The following is a 22,872-nucleotide window of genomic DNA, read 5'->3' on the forward strand; positions in this document are numbered from 1 at the left end:
GGCAAAATGCTTAGCATGTATTTATTAGTAACATTATTATTATTATTATAACCATAGAGAAATCGTGTAAGCGATAAAAACCCGTCCTATGCGCTGTTGGCCCGTAAAAACAATTTTATTAGAAAAAATCTGACCGGCCCACATTAAACAAAATGGTCCGGCCCCTCTGGCATTTGCCAGAATTGCCAGATGGCCAATCCGCCCATGACCCTGATCATCATATTCAAAATGTTTTCACTCAAGTGTTGTTTTAGTATCATTGAATTATTTAGTATGATTTAATATATTTTTGTTTGTTTGTTTTGTCATTGTTTGTTACTATTACAGTTGTGTTGTTTATTTTGAATTAGATTTTAGTTTTAAGTTTTCTGTTTTCATGTTAAATTTAGTTAATGTAATGTTGGTGTGTTTTGTCTTTTTTAGTTATTGATTATTTTAAATGTCTATATAGTTTCATTAATATTTGTTTTTATATAGTTTTTGTTATTTTAGTACATCAAGTTAAACCAAATGAAAATGAGAAATGTTGCCTTGGAAACCAGCTGAAATTTTATTTTATGTTTTATTTCATGTAACATTTATTTTGTCATATAATGAAAATGTTTTACTATTTATTTATTTATTTATTTATTTATCCTCAGTGTGAAAAGTTGCACTCAAAATCATACAATCACTTTTGTAAAGGCTTCAAATATTGATATAATAGGTGATATATCTACAAATATATTTCATACAAATAATGCAAGGATTTGTTTTAAGGTTTTTTTTTTTTTTTATGTTTTACACTGACATCAGGCTGGTCTAGACCCAACCTTTTTTTTTTTTTTTTTTTTTTTAGTTTTTACTTAATATTTTTAAACCATTATTGGATTAACTCCCTGCCATTTATGTATTTGATGATGGGTCGGCAGTGTTTGGTCTATTTAGCGTCAGATGTTTAGCCAAAATAACTGAAACCGCTTAAAGCACCTTTAATTGATTTACCTCCAGAAATGCGGTGTGAAAATCAGACTTTGTATAGCTCAGTTGGCATAACAGTTTGCAATTTGTTGGCCATTTTCAGTATGTCATCCAGGTTATATCTGCTGAGAGTTAATTACTACCCATGCACCCTATTGTGTGCGTTTCTCTCTCTGTCACACATGCACGTATAAACACAGCTTCACACTTACGCACTGAGTAACACATGAACGGATTGAAAGGATGATGAATGTGTCAGGGGAAGAGAAAAATGCATGTGACTTAATTAGTGACTAATATGCTTCTATTATGTCTTTTCGAATGCGCTTCCCTGTCTTACTTCCAATTATACTGTCAGCCACTGAGAGTAGGCAGTAGGCTTCACCATTATAACGTACAAATTACTCTCTTTAAGCCACCATCAGGTAGTCTAAATAAACTCCCAACTGTTTCATCAAAGAGATGAGAAAAGTCGTTTATGAAAAGTGGTAGTTACAGAGGATGTAGTATATTGCAAACTGCGTCATGAAGTCGCAATGTGAAAAATATTCAAATTTAAGTATTAGAAAATCGTTCAGAACATCAGTTATGTGATGCGAATGCAATTCAGATTATGCTGCTCTTTCTCTAAAGACTGCCATAAGCAAATGCATCAACCAATCGAGTGCATGTTCAGAATCTGTTCCGTGAACACATACTTCACTGATGAAATGACGCCATTATAAAATCCTGAGGTTCAATGCGAGGGAAGAAACCACAACACATGCTGACAGTACATTAAGATGTCTTATAGGGAAGAAAACCCCTGATTTTAGAGTCAGGCTGTGGGTTCGCTGCAGCTTTCTTTGTGTAAATCTTTCTTTGGCGAGGCCTCTGTTGTCATCATTGAAGGCAAACGCGTCTAAGATGGTTGTTTTCATGGGCAGAGCTGATTCATTTTGTATACCTTCTGATTCATTAATGAGTAGTGCTGCACATTGTCACAGTATTTAACAATGTTGAACATGCTATAAGAACTGATGTGATAGAACGCTGTGTTTCTCTCTGTAAAAAGCAAGGCATCGGGGAGAGGAAAGAGCAAACATTTAGTCTATTGCAGAAAAGCAGCTTTATACATCTTGTTTCAGGTCCTCGTTGAGAGTATGTCTACATATGCTTCTCAGAGACTTTGCAAGATTCGCACAACCAGTGACTCGGGCACCATGAATATCATCCTACGCACCTAAATGCACCATTTATAGAGAGAGAAACAGAGTTATGTTACATAATCTTCATAGTAGAGGTTTCAGTTCTGTTTCAGCAAGTGTACTACTTATAAGACATTTTGAACACATGTATAACATAACTACTTTATCATGTCAAAGCTGCAGAAGTACAGTACATGATTCATTATGAGTGGCAGACAATACTCAGGAACTAAAAGAGAGGTATGTTAGATGCTGGTATGTGTTTCAGCTCTATAGTCTGTAAGTATTTTTACAAATAATAATAGCTTTATAACACATGTATAACATTGCTGTCTAAAAGTGCATGATTATTTCATTATAGAATGATTGGCAGTGCTCATGTCAAGTCAAGCAACCTTTATTTATATAGCACTTTTAACAATACAGATTGTGTCAAAGCAGCTTTACAGTATTAAATAGGAAAATAGTGTGTCAATAATGCAAAAGGACAATAGTAAACACTCCATTTTTCAGTTAAAGGCAGTTCATCATTGAATTCAGTGATGTCATCATCTAGCTCAGTTCAGTTTAAATAGTGTCTGTGCAATCAAATCGACGATATATAGCTGGAAAATAAGTGTCCCTGCATAAGCAAGCCAGAGGCGACAGCGGCAAGGAACAAAACTCCATTGGTGACAGAATGGAGAAAAAACCTTGGGAGAAACCTGATCTCCGCTAACATTCAGGGCTGTAGAAGTCTTCTCTAGGTGCCGGGTCCGGGTAATTGCAGTGACCATCTGATCTGGATACAGACTGGATCTGGTGGCTACGGTGACCTCGGAATAAGAAAGAAACAGACTAATATTAGCGTAGATGCCATTATTCTAACGATGTAACAAGTACATTGGGTGTTATGGGTGTTACAAGTACATTTGGTGTTCCCGGTTCCGGCTGACCTAATTAATGCAGCCTAACAATCCTTTAACGGATTTGAATATTAGAAATGTGTTATGTGTAAGCCAGGATAAATAGATGGGTCTTTAATCTAGATTTAAACTGACAGAGTGTGTCTGCCTCCCGGACAATGTTCGGTAGATTATTCCAGAGTTTGTCAGTAAACAACAGAGCCATTGTTTACTGACAAGCAGCGCAAAACCACGATCATATATGTACGTAGTTTTGCTCAGCTTGTCAGTGAACAACATCTCTGTGTAGTAAATGCTGCTCCATGTGAAAGCGCGCACGTGATGGAGATTTACCTCTGATTACAGAACCGGCTTTACTGACAAGATACGCATTAAATATCGCATACGATTTATCATGCAGCCCTAATAGTAAGTACATGTAGTCAATTAATATTACTCAGTACTTAAATGTATAATTACACTGTAACAAGGACACCTTAAAGGTGACACATCATGAAAATCTGATTTTTCCAGGTTTTAAGTGCTATAATCAGGCCCCCGGTGCATCTACCAACCAAGGAGACGTGAAAAAGATTAAACCAGTAACTTTGTTTTGGTAAGCCTTTTTCTGCAAGCGTCTGAAAAAACGAGCGCATCTGATTTCGCTTTGCCTAGTGACGTCACAAAGAGATCTCATTATAATATTACCGCCCCTTAATCTGTACATTTCCACCCACGGCGCCGTCATTTTGATTTCGCAAGCGACAACGGTGTACACACCAGTTCTAACGCCGTGGTGAAAGTTTGAGCAAAACATGCTAACTGTTCTGCCTTTGGCTTCACAGACGAACACAGAACACTATTTAGAGTCCTAGCCTCAGAGCAGACAAGCAGTGGATTTATTTATTTTATATTGTTGCTGCCACACAATCTAATATAAACATGCAATTTATTTCCCAGCTGTTTACCTTCACAGACATAACCGACTGTTTTTTGTAACTCCTGTGTTTTTTTAAAGTAAACTTGTGTGTGAATGAGAACTTAGTTTAGTACTCACATGCTGTGACAGCCGCTTTCTGTGCGTGTGCACTCAGAAAACCGTATATCAGCAGTTTAAACTAATATGGTTTAAAACACATGATTTCAGTGCGATAAACATGATAATCTGAACCAAAACAGATGTTTTTAGCAGATGCGAGCAGCTCTATTCTGGAAAAGGGGGCAGGGAGCAGCAGCTCATTTGTATTTAAAGAGATAGGTACAAAAAACAGTGTGTTTCTGCTTCCACTCAAAATAGGCATTTTCAAAATGATATAATAAATGATATTTGGGGTATTTTGAGCTGAAACTTCACAGACACATTCTGAGGAGACCAGAGACTTATATTACTGTATATATTATTGTAAAAAGGGGCATAATATGTCTCCTTTAAAGTGCCCCTATTATGCCTTTTCGAATATTACCTTTCATGCAGTGTGTCATGTAGTTGTATGTGAACAAACTATCTGTTGTGAAGTTGTGAAGCCGACAGTGCACAATAAATAAAGTTATTGTCTATCAATAAAAAAGAGTCGGCTCGCAATCGCCTAAACGAGTCGTCAGGAATTTGAATCTTATACTGTTACGGCTCTACGTCACGAAGTAACATATTTGCATAATGTCTGCTCACGTTCTACGTCAGCAACTTGCCTGCCCACAAACAGTAAAATTTCCATGTGGTTAACATCATGTCGAGAAGACGCTGTATCCTACCGAATCAGTCTCTTGTCTGATGTTTCATCATCAGACTCTGACTTGAATTGGTAAGGTACAATCGATACCATCTTTTGACATTTTCCAGGGCTGTCGTTCTGTCATGGCAATGGGCGTTTCCTTTCCGACACGCGCTGTACGCGGTAGACCAATCCAGAGCCAATCAAAAAGGACTGCGCCATCTGACCAATCACAGCAGTGAAAGGAGGGGTTTAGAGAGACTGATTCTTTGAACTTTTTCGCACGAGTTGTTTACGAATCATTTAGAAATTAGGTAAAATTAAATCTATTTTTTGAGCTTGCATGCATGTAAACCTGTTTTAGGAGACTCATAAAACAATATTAGCAACCTTAAAAATGCCATAATAGGGGCACTTTAAAATAAAGTGTAACCCACATTTATAAAACATGTGATAAAATACAGTGGAAAAAGCGAAATAACCTGATTATTTTATTTTGAGTGGCTGGCAGTATATGAGGACAGAAAAAGTTATGTTACATACTGTAATCTTCATAGAAGTTTTATCGTTATATAAGCACTTTATGGCTTACAGTACATTTATAACACATTTATAACACATTCACAATATGATTCTGTCAGAAATGCAAAAGTGTGATTATTTCATTTCAAATGACTGGCAGTACTCCGGGACATTGATGTAAGTGATTCTTATGTTCAACAATTCATGTGTGACTTGTTTGCAATGAATAATTCATATATAGCCTAAAGAACCTGTGCAAGCCACCTGGTAATAACACGGCAAAAATGACATCAATTAAACTAAATTAACCCTATTTGAAATGGTGATGAATATGTGCTGATATCTGGATCTGACTTCCGACTGGCCGTATGCCTCAGGTAATGCAGTCAGCGAGTTACGTAAAAGAGCTCCGGAGAGCGGCCCAGTCAGTATCACAGCACCGCTCACAGAGCCATTAATAGCTGGCAAACCCACATCCCAAGTTAGCCAAGCCTATATCTAAAGATAGCCTTAGCATATCTATAGCCGTGGCCCACATAATTCTTCAGCAGAGTTTGAAATGACTGCAGCCAGCCAGCTGAGCTTCTGGAAGAAGAGAGGAAAAATAATGGCCGCTTTTGACAATTCTGCTGCAATTAGGAGCAGAGGAATGTAGCCAGCGGATCACAGGACTCGTCGCCATTGACTGACACCCATTATACAGCTGTGCTTCTGTGCTGCTTCTGATTATCCAGCTGTTGAGAGCCTCGTCGCCCCACTCATGGCGTTTGTGAATGTGCAGAATGTGCTAAGGTCTGCTTGAAGTGTTATTTCGGAGTCTAGATATAAAGGAGGGTGTTGTGTGCTTAATGAACGCCGGAGCCTGTGCTCCCATGTATGACGGGATAATTAGCCGCTAACGGTCGGGGGGCACTTCAAAGCCGCACTTCACACCCCCCGGCATGGGATGAGTGACACAACTAACCAATCAGGTCTGCGTGACCCAGATCATTCGTTAGAGCTAGGAGGTCTGTCTCACAAAGAAACATGCAAAAAAATATGAAATCTTACTGACACAGGATTCGTTTTCTTTTCATGCACAGTATCACTGAAAACTTACTCCTGTAGACGCAGACAAGCTCTGGCTGAAATCCCCAGTTCCATTCCAATCTGATTGGGTGACACTACACATCTTTCAAGAGTAAAGGCATACAGGTTTGATGCACGTAATAGCAAGTAAACAACATATACAAAAGCAAACTGTAACTGTAAACAAATGGTGCATTTGATTTAATTTCCTGGGTTTGTAAGAAACTTATACTTTTTCTCTTGGCCACTAAATGTCATCTCAATAATTTATTGAATGATTATTCTCTTATTAATGTTTTCATTAGGGATACACCGAAATGAAAATTCTGGGCCGAAACTGAAAATTCTGGATGCACTTGGCCGGAAACCGAAAATCTTCGTAATAATTATTCAATATGAACGAGAGGGTAGCATCATTTTACCAGCACTGCCATGTTACAAAACAGTAGTGCTATTGCAAACAGGAACAAGTATACTACATAGAGGTCGACCGATATGGGTTTTTCTCTGGCCGATATTTAGAAATCAGAGCAGCCGATGGCCGATATCTGATGCCGATTTTTTTTTGGGTCGATATGTTTGCCCAATTTTCTTTTTTGTTTCCCCTTCTTCTCATAAAAGAGTAAATAATTATTGCAGGGTACAAGATAGTAATAGTAGTAGTAGCCTAATTCATAGTAATAATACATGGCTCAAAACTTCAGCACCTTCTCAAAACAGTTCTGAAGGAAGCTTTTTGTGTATGTTTGTTGACAGACACCAGTGTTTCCCAGAGACCTGCAAATGCAAATGTATTATCTGCCAGCAGGAGGCGCTGTTAGAACAGGAGATACTGTGGGTTCCCCGGTAACGGCTGTAATCAAATAAGCGCTGTGCTCACAAATGCTACTTTATCAGGCATTACAGGAAAGACGAAAGGAAAATGACATAGAAGCTTTTCTGAAGACAGTCGGTTCTTTTCAAAGATACATTCACATAAAAATACCCGCGCTGCAATTTAATTTAAATCTATTTGTGGCGGTCAGTTTTGATATTGTGACGAGCCGCCACAAATAACTCAATGTATGGGAAACACTGGACACTGCTATAAGTCAAATGGCCATAGTGATAACAAAAATAAATAAGTCGGCCTAATTTGCAGCACAATCGGCCGATGCCGATTAATTCAAAAATGCCAAAAATCGGCCCCATTAATCGGCTGGCCGATTAATCGGTCGACCTCTAATACTACATAGAAATTTCCTGTCAGAGCGTTTCCAGACTTTGCTTTTCTGGTGAGCATGAGTCGTACATGAGCAGAACGCACATTCATAGTGCGGAATATTGAGCGCAGTGACGACGGCTAGAGGGAGAGTGAAACGGTGCGCCGTGCCATATATTTTCGGATCACATTTTCGGCCGTTTTTCTCTTTCGGCCAATAATTTTCGACAGCCGAAAATTCAGTGCATCCCTAGTTTTTATCATATGTTTTTAACATTTATGAACTATTAACTCTTTCCCCACAACTGACAGAATTTTCCGTGTTTCCACTGTTTTATACGGTAGAAGGCGCTATTACACATCTTCTGAAAGAGTACTGTTTCTCTGGATCAGAACATGGCGCAGGAGCAGAAACAAGCAATCTTGTGTGAAAGCGTGTGCATATATAAAATAACGTGATCATCAAACATTAAATGGCATATAAATCAAAACAGCTCAATGTTAGAGAATGGAATGTCGATGCTGGAAGTGGTTTAGGACCGTGAAGCTTTGGGTGTGTTGATGGAAGCGATCGACTCCATCTGTGTTTTGATCATCGTTCTGTATCCGATACAGTTATAGTCTATGACAAAAACGCTCTGTTCCATTTTTTTTTTTTTTTAAACTTGCCCACATTGAAGTGCTAAAAAAATGTGTGAAGCTAAAATAACATTTTGTTTTGTTTGTTGGTTGGTTGGTTTAAAATCAGAGGCTCAGAGACATATTGCATGTTCAGATATTCATACATACCACAAAATATTCTGGGGGCCGTGAAAATGATAAAAAATGCTGGCAGTGGTTGGCAATTAAAAAAAAAATAATTCTTGTGGGGAAAGAGTTCATCTGTCAACAATTTTGACAAATTTATTTTATAAGAAATTTAAAAATACTGGCAATGCTCAGGAACAGAAAGAGAGCTAGGTTTACATAATATGTTAATAGTAGATGTTTTATCAGTATTCAAGCAATGTTACACATTATAATACATTTATAACACATGCATAACATTATTATACTGTTAAAAATGCATGATTTCATTATGAATGTCTGTCAGTATTCAGCGACAGAAAGATATTTGTTACAATCTTCATAGTAGATGTTTTATCTCTAGATAAGCAATTTTACTGCTTGTAACACATTTATAATACCGTACTCTAATAACACATCTATAGTAATGATAATAATCATATTATTAATCATTATATTATTCAGATAAATCCCTTTTTATATAATAATTTTATTTTATTGTTATTTTTCCCCCGTGCCAAAACATCGTGGTACTGTACAACATTTTTTTAATAAATTTATTTTCAGCCCATGCAATGAGAACTATAGTTTCTGCCTCCAGTCAAAAGTCTGAGCACACAAGACTCCAGATAACCTGTGAAAGTGACAGCAGGACAGCTCTGATTATTCCTTCTTTGACTCTGCCTTTCTCCTTCTATGACATCACCTTGAATATTAATTCACAGTATCAGCTCAACTGAATATCTGAAGCTTTTTCTGTAATTATCTTTTTTTTTTCTTAAGCAAATTGCATAATGATAAAGAGGACGATGACTCCGCCAGCAGAACGAAATAGAAAGTATGGAGCAGGATGAAATCCCGCATGCCGTCCAAACTAGTGCACTAAACAGAGAGGACGATGAATAGATTCCTGTCTTCCTGAAAATCTCAAACGCCACATGAGCGAAATACATTAAGGAAATATTTACCAACGGTTCACTTTGAAATCAGCATGTGACGCTGTTGCAGTAATTGTTTGCAGTTCCTAATCATCACATTCGGCCTCTAACTATGGAGAGGCGGTTTTAATAGCTCTCTGTTACCCTACTGCTCACATTTCAATCAGATTATTGGGGAAATTCACGCCAGAGGCTGAATATTATATAATGGATCATTCAGAGGCCTGAAAAGTTTCCCTGACAAACTTGTTTCCAATAGCTATTTGGAGTTGATGGAAATTATTCCTTTTTCGTCTGTATGTTGTTATATAAAGTAGCCTGATTGCACTGGCTGTTTGAGACAGAAACAGCATGAAAACAACACTTGTCTTGTTCAGTCTTTTTATTGAAGAGCTTTGTAAATGCCCACAATCATCACTGCACAGGATTTCACGATTCAGCAGAAGTTGTAATAGGACAGCAGTGTTATTGTGGAGGTGAATGCTGCATCATTAAACTTACTATTTACGTGGAAAGCATGATACATTTTTTAGGATTCTTTGATGAGTAGAACGTTCAGAAAAACAGCATTCACTATTTCCACAAACATATTGTGCAGCACAACTGTTTTCAACACTGATAACAATCAGAAATGTTTCTTGAGCAGCAAATCAGCATATTAGAATGATTTCTGAAGATCATGTGACACTGAAGACTGGAGTAATGATGCTGAAAATACAGGTTTGAGCACAGAAATAAATTATATTTTACTATATATTCACATAGGAAACATATATTTTATATTGTAAAAATATTTCACAATATTACTGTAGCAGCAGCACGTGTTTTTCTGTCTGTACTCCACAAGGAGTTGTCTTTGCATCACCTTTCCCATGCGTGTTATTCACGGATCAGCGCCACAGATGACATTTTGCAGGAGGCTCTGGCAGAGAGTCAGCTGTCACTCTCAGGATTGCTAACCTCTCTCCGTTCTGCCGCCGCTACCTGCTCCGCACTTCTTTACACGCACCGACCGCAATTACCGCTCAAATCACTGCGGATAGAAATAGAAATAACATTCCAATCATTGAAATACCTAAATGCTACACTCAGTATATTGTACATGTTGTACTGAAGCTATTATTATTGTAAGATATTTACACAGTATCACAGAAGCAAGATTACTGTTTTTCTGAATATCAGCAGGTGATCACAGTCGGGTTGATATATAAGAATATTCTACTTTTTTTTTTTTTCTGACAATAGTGATCACTAAATCTCATCTCAACAGTCTATTAAATGGTAATGCTTTTATTAATGGTTTTTATCTAAACATCAACATTTGCAGCAAGTTCTGTGAACAGCTGTGAAAAATATGTGAACAATTTTGAGATAAAGTCAGTCCTTATTTATTTATTTATTTATTTATTTATTTATTTATTTATTTATTACCATGAAACAAAATTATATGCAATTTAAAAATTGTATATTTAATATTTAATTTAAAGAAAAAATATATAAAATAAACAATTAAAAATGTTGCCAAATTTGTATGATACAACTACTATTAATTTTATTATTATTAATTTAATATAATCTTAAAGTGCCCCTATTATGGATTTTTGAAAATGACTTTTCATGCAGTGTGTAACACAGCTCTAAGTGAATGAAAACATCCTGCAAAGTTTTAAATCTGAAAGTGCACCGTGTATAAAGTTATTGTCTCTCAAAAGAAAGAGTCAACTCTGAATCATTGAAACGAGTCGTTTTTTTAAACGAATCCCAAGCTGACGTCAACATGAAACATTAGCATATTGCCCGCCCACTTGTAGGTCTTTTCATGTTGGTCTGAATGAAAATGCAAATTAATTATTTGCCACTAGGAGCTGCTTTTGGAGCGGTAAAAATAGCGGTTTCCCTGGTAACGCTGTACACAATGCATCACTGCGCTCACAAACGCTGCTTTATCAGGCATTACAGGCTAGATGAAATGAAAATGAGACCAATCGGACCAATCACCGCAGATTAGCGTAACGCAAAGGAAGGGTTTGTAAAAATGTTGTTGAGCGAATCGTTTGGGAGCCGTTGAGCAAATAAGGTAAAAATAAATGCATATTATAAGACAATGAAAGTGTTTTTTGACCTTGCATGCATGTCAACCTATTGTTGGGGACTTCCAAAACCAAAATATGAACATTTCATAACCCATAACTTTAATATTATATTGGATGATGCATCATCCTATATATGTTGACCTCATCTCAATATATGCTGCAATTTAGCAGTAAATTCACACAGTTTATAAAATACAGAAAAACATATTAATTAATTAATTTGTTTATTTTTTTATTTATTTTTGTACGTGATCTGGTTGTGAGAAACCATTCATGACTACTGTGCCATTACTTGATTTTTTTTTATTTTTTTACACATCAGTATATTACAGTATAATCTAATTCAAACACATCTCTGAGTTTCATTCCAGAAGGAATAAGTGTTATTAAAAAAAGAACACTTGAATGATTGATCCAATGACTCACTCATGAGCTATAAAGACAGTCACATGTTTCGTTCCAGTGTTTTGATCTGAACAAATCATTTGAATGAATGATTCAGAGAGTCACTTGTCGCCACCTACTGGTCTAATGAAAGAGTTAGTGAAAAATGACCACTAATGCACAATGTAACTGGCCATATTGTATCTAAACTGTAACGTATTTATTATTCATTTTTTATTTCACACTTTTTTTTTCAGAAAAGTAGGCCAGTTTGGTGTCGTGCTACCAGATATAATTGTTCCACAATGCAGGCTTTGTGTCTCTCTCGCCCTCCACGTGTTGGCCACAATGTGCTGTTTTCCTCGAGCTGCTGCTGGTGTATAATTTAGCTCCAGTGAGACGAGCGTCAGCTGAAAGCATCGGAGTGGGAAGATGAATCTTTTCCGAGTTGAATAATCCAGCTGCAATCTCTGCCATTATGAGGGCCGAGGCTGACAAAAGGATGTGATTTTTACCCTATAGACTGTAATTACTATTGCAGGTTCTCATTGTGCTCCTTCCAGTTAAAACGCAATGTGTCCCAACGCTAATGACTTCTTCCTGATGTGTTCATTCATCCTTTACACTTAGGCAATCTGTTTACCCAATAATTTACTCCATAGCCCACTCACTCTCTCGGCATCTCGGAGAAAAGATGCAGGGATTACTGTGCATTGTAGCTGCGTCGAGCCCATCTGTGACCTAGAAAGGTTGTGCAGACCTTTTAAGCTCGCACTGCTATCTAGTTAAATTGCTTCAGGAGCCATTGTGGAGTGAGGGCATCGCCTAAACGAGCTCATTTGAATGATTTTGTTTGCCCCGAGGAACGCCTACTCCAGAGCAAGCCATGGGAACGGAGGCGGCGGCTGATGATTACGCAGCACAACAGACATTATCAGCGAAATTAGCCGTTTTCTGTTTCTGTTAGCAGTTTGTGTTGGGCTCCGAGGGGGAAGGTGGGAAGGTGAAGTGTGTAATTTTTGCAACGTTAAAATACTTTCTCTTGCCCCAGTTAATTGTAGATAGATGCTGCCCGACCCAGCAGTGAAATTAACTAAATGAAATGAGGTGATTATATTGAGCATGCGTTGCTTCAGACTGTATAAGGTGAATACATGTTGAAATTAAGTGTTATTGTGTGTGTTTTTGCACAAGATTAATATAGGGAGAAATGTGTTCATATTGCATTGCATATTGCTATGATATATAATATATTGCATGTTACTTATTGCAGTGTTGGGGAGTAACTAGTTACATGTAACGGTGTTACGCAATTTATTTACAAAATAAATGTAACTGTAATCTGTTACACTTACTGAGAAAAATGTGTAATTAAATTAATTACTTATAAAAATGTTAATGATTACAAGGGTTGCATCTGATTACATCTTGTTAACTATTTCTTGTTGTGATTGTGAATCTGTATTTAACCCCAGAACGATCTCAAAGTACTAAGAGGTGATAAAGTCTGATTTTGTGGCGGCTGGGGTTTATTATTAAGCTGTGCTTTATAATTAAATTATTATAATCTTAATTCAAGTGATGAATGATTTTGAAAGTCTGAACGTAATCAGTGTTGTGTGCTACTGTAAGGTTAACCCTGCCTGCTTTACATGTTTGAAAATATTGTAAACATTTGTTAGAAATTTAGAAAAGTAATTAAATAAAACAAAAGTAATTTAATAAAGTAATCGACATAGGTTACTCTATTTAAAATGTAGTAGTGTAACTGTAATCTGTAACCGATTACATTTCCAAAGAAACCTTCCCAACACTAATTGTGTACATCTTGAAAATTTATTTTGACTTGATCTAACCTATAAAAGTTACTTATAGTTTAAATACCATTTTAAATCACTTAATTTAGAAGTTATCACAATATTTATTTATGTATTTATTTATTTATTTGTTTGTTTGTTTGTTTGTGACCCTGGACCACAAAACCAGTCGTAAGGATATTTTTTTTCCAAAATTGATATTTATACTTCATCTGAAAGCTAACAAACCATAATCTTTCCATTGATGTATGGTTTGTTAGGATCGGACAATATTTGGCCGAGATACAACTATTTGAAAATCTGGAATCTGAGGGTGCAAAAAAATCTTAATATTGAGAAAATCATCTTTAAAATTGTTCAAATGAAGTTCTTAGCAATGCATATTACTAATCAGAAATTAAGTTTTGATATATTTACGGTAGGAAATTTACAAAATATCTTCATGGAACATGAACTTTACTTAATATCCAAATGGTTTTTGGCATAAAAGAAAAATCTATAATTTTGACCCATACAATGTATTGTTGGCTATTGCTACAAATATACCCCAGCGACTTAACACTGCTTTTGTGCTCCGGGGTTTATTTATTTATTTATTTATTTATTCAGTGCATGTTGGTTGGCCCAATTTCTTGCATGTACACTCTAATTAATAAATGTTCTCTATTGTCACTGATGGTTTAATTAAGAACCTTTAACATCCATGGAATCTTTCCATTGCACAAAACATTCTTTATAGTGGAAAAAGTTTCTTTAGATTTTTAACATGTTCTTCAAACTAAGACAAAAATGGTTATTTTAAGCACCGATCACGGAAAGGTTCTTCTTTATATTTTAAGAGCGTACGTCTAGTGCCTCCAGTGGCTCTGAAATTACACACTTCACCTTTCATTTGGAATTGGAAATAAGTTCTTCTGACAGTGCACTTGTTCCTGTGAGGATGTGGTGCAGTTCCAATTAATATTAAACATGGCATGAGTCATAACGGACCTAATATTGATCAAATTACGCTCCTCTCTTGGATGACAGGGGTTTGCGAAATGTGTCTAACGGTGCCAGACTATCCGGAAAACACTGATTGAATTAAATCCTGCTTTTGCGGGACGAGTAATCTAGCAAACAAAGCTATCTCATCCGCCCTTGAGCCAGCAATTCATCTGCCATCCTCAGCACCTCAGCGTGTGTTATTGAGCTTCTCTAGCCTTCATTCAGCGCACATACACCTAATAGCAGAAGTTACAGAAAGTCCACTGCTCAGACAGTGACACCTGCATTATTTCCTAGAAATTAGGTGCAGAGACTCAAAACCGAGGAGGTAAGATAATACTTGGAGAAAGTACAGTATATATACAATACAATACAATACAATTTTATTTATATAGCACAGTTTAAAAACAACCGGAGTTGACCAAAGTACTTTACGACACTCTACCAACAATAGGCAAATTAAAACAGTTGTAAAACAAAATAACTCATTAAATATACACAGAATATACACAAGCTGTAATAATGTGTGGCGTTCCTGAGAACAAAGTCAAAGACAGTTTGTCATGGGAACGCCAACGAAAATAAATAGGTCTTTAGAGTGGATTTAAAAACAGACAAGGTATATATAATAATATATTTCATTAGTTTTTTTTTAAAGAATATTTTGTGTGTGTGCGTGTGCGTGTGTGTGTGTGCATGTGCGTGTGTGTGTGTGTGTGTGTTTCAAAGAAGTCGCTTGAAACAAGCAACAAAAATATCTGCCAGTGGGGTAAGAAAAATAATCTTGACTCAAAGGGAAAACAAGACTATTTTTCTTGTCCCATTGCCAGAAATGTTTCTCCTTTAAAGCAAAAACTAAAAAATGTTTTCAGAAAACAAGGCTTAATATCAATGACTTAAGTAATTTTGCTTCTCAAGTAAATATATCTAGATTAAACAGTCTTTGCATATTTATACTGGAAAACAAGGCAAAAATACTAAGAAAGAAAATATTTTTTTGTAGTGAAGGCTGCATTTAAAAATACAGTAAAATGTGTGAAATAGTATTACAATAGTATTACAATGCGAATATCTGTCTAATGTATTCCTATGATCAAAGCTGAACTTCCAGCATCATTACTCCAGTCTTCATTAGGGGTGATCAAATAAATTGATTTGTGGCTCAATTATGCGATTTTCTGAACGCATCGCGATTTTCTCTCGAATCGATTCTGAACTTAATTTTTAACAGCAGATGGCACTGCGTGCTTTAAAAAACAGACATACTCTGCTTGCTTCCAGTTCATTACACACACCACTTGAACCTAAAGTAATCATTCACAAAGTTTGAAAAGGTTGAAGCGAATTCCAAGAGTGTTCACAGTAGGCTGTTTACATTAATCTCGCATCATAAGTACATGTAACTACTTGCATTACTCAGCCGAACACACAAGCATTTAAAAACTTAAACCTTTAAACTGCGGTTAAAAACTTGCCTAGAGCGCCATCTACTGTTAAAAAAATTAAGCTCAGAATCGCAATGCATTCAGAAAATCGCAGAATCGATCCACGAATCGATTTATCGTCCCACCCCTAGTCTTCAGTGTCACGCGATCCTTCAGAAATCATTCTAATATGCTGATTTGCTGAAACATTTCTGAGTATTATCAATGTTGAAAACAGTTGTGATTTTATAAAAACATTTTTATATACATTAAATTGCATGGTTTGTAGTTCTGTGATTTGATTGGACAATGACAGACAGAATAGGTCAGCTACTGGCTGGCATCATTAATAACCTGTCACTCAATTAAAACCCAATTGCCCTTTGTTATTTCTGAGCTAATTTAGCTTTTTAATGCATTTGACATCTCTTGCTAAAGAGGTTTTGTGAGGGGTTTCATTCATCCAGGACATCATATTTGCCATTTGACGATATAGTGCCACTCATTGTTAATGTGGGTGGCAAAACATCTTCAAACAATGCGAGGTACAGTAGGTCAAGTCAGAACAAATGAATTCTACCTGATAAATAGCATGCATTAAATGAATGAAGTCAAGCAGCCGGATCCAATAAGCGCCAGAGCAAACTCAACAACCAGTGTTCGCAGCTCATGCTTAAATATAGTATCACGCGTTCAGTCAGTGATTACAGCTAGAGATGAGAAAAAGTGTCTCAGGCAAGTCATCTGTTAAATCAGCGAGCAGATCACGGAAACACAGGCCCTCCTCTGGCTTTGGCTGCGGTGTAATCAGGGATTTAGAGCTCCTAATTGCTCCTTTGGAGTCATTGTGCTGGATAAATGAATTAGATTTTAAATCCCTCATGCCAGCAGGGCATATTCATCTGATCCTTCTGTGTTTATGCCACAAAGTGACAGGAAAAACACACCTAAACCAAGACACCACGTTACGCAGGTCTGAAGAACATTTAGATAATTACCCCTCATTTCCTTATTATTCCTTCCTTATTATTTGAATCAACAATGAACTGATTTCAATTGAATGGTGTCTGTTTACTGTTGTCTTATTGGAGCTGCCGCACAGCAGAATTGACTTCTGTTTGCATCATTGAATTTTTTCCCCACTGTGAAGTTGTTTTGAAACAGTCTGTGTTGTATAAAATGCTTTAGAAATAAAGGTGACTTGAGTTTTTCTCAAGGCCACACAAATGCCTTTATTCAGATCTTAACAAGACTAAAGGCTGGAAAAACAACATTGGTCTCATGCTGGGAAAGACATGTGCAGTGTATTTGGGTAGTTGGCACATTTATTGTTCTTTAAAAACTAAATTTTAGCATGCATATCAGCACCCTATTGCTTAAGGGTCGATGTTATTGAGTTATAATTTTTTTGTCCCATATCTGATTTATAATCAGCCGTTATTGGATATGTATTGTGCATCCTCATTTACCCTGTGTTTATATAACAATTTTATATTTACCATCATCTAATATTCATATTTAAAAACACAAATCATAATATTATAATCTTTAAAAAAAAAAATGTCATACTGGTCATCTCTAAATAGTGTTATGAGTAAACTCACTTGTATTTGTGTGATCTATTTAGGCTTTGTTAAACAAAATAATGTTGAGTTTTAATATCAGTTTTAATACCATTTATCGTTAGCGTCCATAACGTAAAAATAAATATTGCCTTGTCTGTATTGGTCAGAATTTTGTCTTAGGCCTTATAAATGGACACAATTTCCTGGAAGGTTTTTAAACACCGTTTTGCCTGTGCTATTTAATAAAAAAAATAAATAATAATAATAATAATAATAATAATGAGTCCAGCAGTGTGAATTTTTTAAGGAAAAATATTCAGTGTAGACACTCAGTTACTCAGTTAAGGAAATTAATTAATTAATTAATTAAATGGATTATACAGTATGTATATATATATATACAGTATATATATATATATATATAGAGAGAGAGAGAGTAACTGGCTATTTTGTAATATCTGGAATTCATTTTCTACTCAAAAGGATCCATTCATACTTGAAAACTATCCACTGTCATTGTGTATTGTGTACTAAGTCTTGAGGTCTCTGTGTTCGGTTGCGTATCTCATTAATGATATTATGTAGACATGTTGTTGTACAAAGCGTAACAGGCTATCTGCTGTCTTGTTTATTTAAAAGTCTTGTTTATTCAAGAGAACCCCACGCTTTAATTTCAGGGCAGGTGATTTGGTTCAAAAACATGTTTTGTTATGCTGGCTGAAAGTCTCTTCACATCCCGATAGCAATCACTAAGTGGTCTAAATATATCTATATCATCTGTGGAAGGCGTAGGACCATAGATTGTCCAGTCGTATTCCTTGGTCTGAGGCGCTATTATTGTAATATTATGCACATTGTACTGTAATGTTTTCTCAGCGGTGAATGAGACGAGCTAATCTGACAGCGTTGACGCTGGTTATCCTCTGCTCTGCTGTATGTGTTTGGAGGAGGCGTGGCTTTGGAGAGTGATTTGCAGGGAGGGTGGGATCTTATGCGTCTTATGCTAGCAAAGACTGAGTAAAACGTATTTGAGTATTGCAGAGTAAACTTCAGATGAGTAAATAGAAGTTACTCAACAACTCTAACTGACCGAGTTCAATTTACTTATACTCTTTGTTAATTTTACATAGATTTTACTTAATTACATACTTAATATTAGTTAAAAGTAGTGCTATCAAACGATTAATCGCATCCAAAAAAAAAATTTTTGTTTACATAATATATGTGTGTGTACTGTGTATATTTATTATGCATGTATAAACACACACACACACACATATATATGTATATATATATTTTTTTTTTTTTTTGAGTGCATGCAGATAAATTTGATGTGCTGCATCTATCCAACTTTTAATATATCGCTGAGTGAGTCATAAAAGCCCATGCTGGGAATCACAAAAATAATTGTAGTTAATTAATTTCATATATTGACACTCGCTTCGAATATCATGTTGGACAACCTTCAAGTCAAAAGGTTCTAAACTCAATTCCATTTTTGTCCAAACAGTTTAATAAAATGAATTATGATCCTAGGATCATTGCAGCGCTCTGCTTGGTTTCTCCTGAGTTGACCAAAGTAAAATTAAACTGACCTGCAAGGTGATACTAATGCATCTTTGATGATCGAGGAACGCAAACTGATTATTGCATCACTCTCTCTCTCTTTCTCTGATGCAGGTGGTGGGTCAGATCGACAAACTCACATCAGATTTTGACCTGGAGCCCGACGACTGGACGGTGGCGACGGCGAGCAGCACGTCGAGCAGCGAGCGTGGCTTGGGTGAGGCTTTCAGACTGGACTTCCTCAGCCAGGACATGCTCTCCGACGGCTGGGACTTCTGCAACTTCCTAGAGGCCTCCAACCGGAAAGCACAGCGAGAGGAGACGGATGAGGGCCAAGGGAGGCCGTCATCGTCCACCGCCAGCGTCTACTCGCAGATGAACGGGGGCCTCCCCGTCCCCAACGGGCCCCTAATCATCACCCCGGACTCCTCCAGCGAAGAGGCATCCAGCTCCACGCACAGCCAGAAAACCTCCCGCACATCCGGCACCAGAGAACGCGTCCGCTTCAGCGACAAGATCCTCTACCATGCCTTGTGCTGCGACGACGACGAAGACGCTCCAGCGAGGAGGCATCCAGCTCCACGCACAGCCAGAAAACCAGAGAACGCGTGCGCTTTAGCGACAAGATCCTCTACCACGCTTTGTGCTGCGACGACGATGAAGACGAGGAGGAGGACGGTGGCGCCGAGGAGGACGATAAAGGGGACTGTGGGACCCCAGACACAGACAGCGAGCCCAGTCCTCTGGCCTGTTCGCCCGCTGAACACCCGCCGGGTGTCTATAACTGTCGAGAAACGGCGTCTGCGGGGCCCTCTCCTGTGAAGATGCCAGGGATGGGCTCTCACACTTTACCCAGGAAAGGTCTTCTCAACCCCAAAAAACTGCTACGGAACAGCAGCACACAGACGGTTTCGGATAAGAGCACTCAAACTGTACTGCCCTACGTCCCCGCCAAACAGAAAAACAAGGACCTCTGAGAGAACAGCCGAATTTACATAAACAAAACACCAACGGACTGAGACAGGATTACAAAGAACTGTATACTATTTAATATTAAATACATAGATAATAGATAAAAAAAAAAAAAAAAAAAAAAAAAAAAAAAACAATAAATGAATTACTAAATAAATTATATATGGGAAAATTTCAAGACTTGCCAAAGTCATTTTATGACTCTTGCACGCATTAAGAAGAGATATTCTCGTCCTTTCATATATTATCAGAGCTTGGTTTCCTTTCAGCGTTATTCTGTTTAGGGTTTATTGATATCGAGGTCTTCATAAAGTGTTCATATGAAAACTGCTGAAGTTAGGAAAGGTTCAAACGCTGTTTTGCACACAAGACAAGACCAACACTAATGAGTTTTGTTTCTAAAAGAAGTCTCTTCTGCTCACCAAGGCTGTGTTTATTTGCTCAAAAATACAGTAAAACCAATAATATGTTGCAAAATATTACTAACATTTAAAATAACTGTTTTCAATTGTAATATATTTGAAAATGTAATTTATTCCTGTGATGCAAAGTTGATTTTTTTTTTTTTTTTTGAATGAATGAATGAATGAATGAATGAATGAATGAATGAATGAATGAATGAATGAATGAATGAATGAATGAATGAATGAATGAATGAATGAATGAATGAATGAATGAATGAATGAATGAATGAATGAATGAATGAATGAATGAACGAATCTTTCTATTCATCAAATAATCCTTAAAAAATAAATAAAATATAAAAAAATTGTATCATTGCATAAAACATATGAAGAAGCCAGTATGACTTTAGAATCATTGAGATACTATAATATTTTGAATCATTTATCATTATTTTAGTGCATCAAGTTAAACTAACTGAAAATGAGAAATGTTGTTTATATTCCAGCAATTAGCTGAAATAAAACAAATGTTTATTTATTTATTTATTTATTTATTTCAGTTAACGTTTAACTGAACATTAACTTTAACAACCTTGGAAGCAGCACAGCTGTTTTCAACATTGATAATAATCAGAAATGTTTCTCGAGCAGCAAATCAGCATATTAGCATGATTTCTGAAGATCATGTGACACTGAAGACTGGAGTAATGATGCTGAAAATACAGTTTTGATCACAGAAATAAATTACAGTTTAACAGCTATTCACATAGAAAACAGATATTTTAAATTGTAATAATATTTCAAAATTTGTACTGTTTTGTCATCAAATAAACACAGCCGTGGTGAGCAGAAAGAGACTTCTTTCAGAAACATTACACAATCTTAGTCTCTACATGCGGTAGTCAGGTAAATCTGCTTTGATTTTTCACAGTATTTGAGGATTGCACCCTCAGTTCAGAACCTTTGGTTGGGTGGAATGAGGGAAGGGATAAAAAGACGTATTTTGAAGTGCCTGCTTTCCTCTCTGACATTTACACTGCTTCTCTTGCCTCTCTCCTCTCGGCGGGGAGGTCGAGGTCGTTGGGGGTGACAGCTTGAATCTCGGTGCACAAAGCTGAGATGTGAAAGGTTATGTCTCGCTATTCTTGGGCCCAGTGGGGATTGTGAACTCAATAGTGCTGTGTTTTATTCAAAGGGATGTTGCCAATAGCGCAGCGGATCGATCCTCAGCGAGGGGCTTCCGTGCTGAGTCTTCGTCTCGCGCCTTTGAGGGTCTTAAACAAAAACCTGCCTCTCTGCTGGAGCTCATGGTATTTACTCCACAGCGCAGAAACAATCCTGTGAGTGGGAGGAATGCAGAAAAGAGAGCGAAATTATACATTAGAGAAAATGGAAAGGCAAATAAAGGGCAAAGTAGCCCAGCAAAATGAGTGTTTGAAGACAGATTGTTCTTAATTACCCCCTCGGCGTAATCATTAACTCAGATTCCTCTCCCGCGGGAGCCGAGACGGTCAGACCAATAGATCCTGAATGACCAGCTCGCTCCGCAAACCTCCATCTAATGGGCTTTCAAACATATTTCTTCCACGTTCAAGACGAGACGTTTATCTTGAGAAATCTGATGGTGGGTCATTAGGTCAGATTGTGGATTCAAATCAAGCACGCTGATGGATGACGTTCAGTGTAAACTCAAGAGGATGTGTTATAGTCTATCATGCTCAAATGTCCCTCTGTGACACCTAAAAACCGGTACGGGTCACCAAAGGAAGATTTCTGCAAACGAGACGTTATTAAGATACCTGCTATTCCACAGTTTGCAATAATGAATGAAAACCAGCATCTAAAACTCACAATCTCACAGGAATTGCTCAGCTATTTCTACATCTTAAAACATTATTATAAATGTCTTGTACAGAAATTTACCATGGTAACACAAGCTTCCATCAAATGCCAATACACTGATTAGCAGGCCTATAAAACAACAGTAACTTGGCAGTAAACTCTGAAATTAATGCATGTTAAATAAAATTTAAATTTAAATTACATTTAGAAAAAAAATAATAATAATTTAGCAGATGCTTTTATCCAAAGCGACTTACAAAGGAGGACAACAGAAGCAATCAAAATCAACAAAAGAGCAATGATATGCAAGTGCTATAACAAGTCCACAGTTAGCTTAACACAGCACACGTAGCAAGGTTTTTTTTTTTTTATAAATAAAATAATAATAAATTAATTTAAAAACAAATAGATAGAATACAAAAAGATTAGAGAAGCTAGTGTTAGTTTTTTTATTTTTATAAATATAATTAAAATAGAGAGTGCTTGAGTTAGAGGATCAAATAAAGATGGAAGAGATGTGTTTTTAGCCGTTTCTTGAAGATGGTTAAGGACTCAGCTGC

At 36.7% G+C, this 22,872-nt stretch overlaps 1 protein-coding gene across 1 annotated transcript in view; it reads left to right on the forward strand.

Annotated features, from left to right (window-relative positions):
* LOC107740352 (UPF0583 protein C15orf59 homolog) overlaps window positions 1-20,152 on the forward strand; it is a 77,523-nt gene extending 57,371 nt beyond the window's left edge. The window contains exons 2-3 of the mRNA XM_016552768.1: window positions 19,209-19,646; window positions 19,751-20,152. Coding sequence (XP_016408254.1) covers window positions 19,209-19,646; window positions 19,751-20,071 — 759 coding nt within the window. The 3' untranslated portion in view covers window positions 20,072-20,152. The remainder of the gene's footprint in view (window positions 1-19,208; window positions 19,647-19,750) is intronic.
* The last annotated feature ends 2,720 nt before the right edge of the window (window positions 20,153-22,872 follow it).

Source organism: Sinocyclocheilus rhinocerous, unplaced genomic scaffold (genome assembly GCF_001515625.1).
Source record: "Sinocyclocheilus rhinocerous isolate Xijiao unplaced genomic scaffold, SAMN03320098_v1.1 scaffold1006, whole genome shotgun sequence".
Lineage (NCBI taxonomy): Eukaryota > Metazoa > Chordata > Actinopteri > Cypriniformes > Cyprinidae > Sinocyclocheilus > Sinocyclocheilus rhinocerous.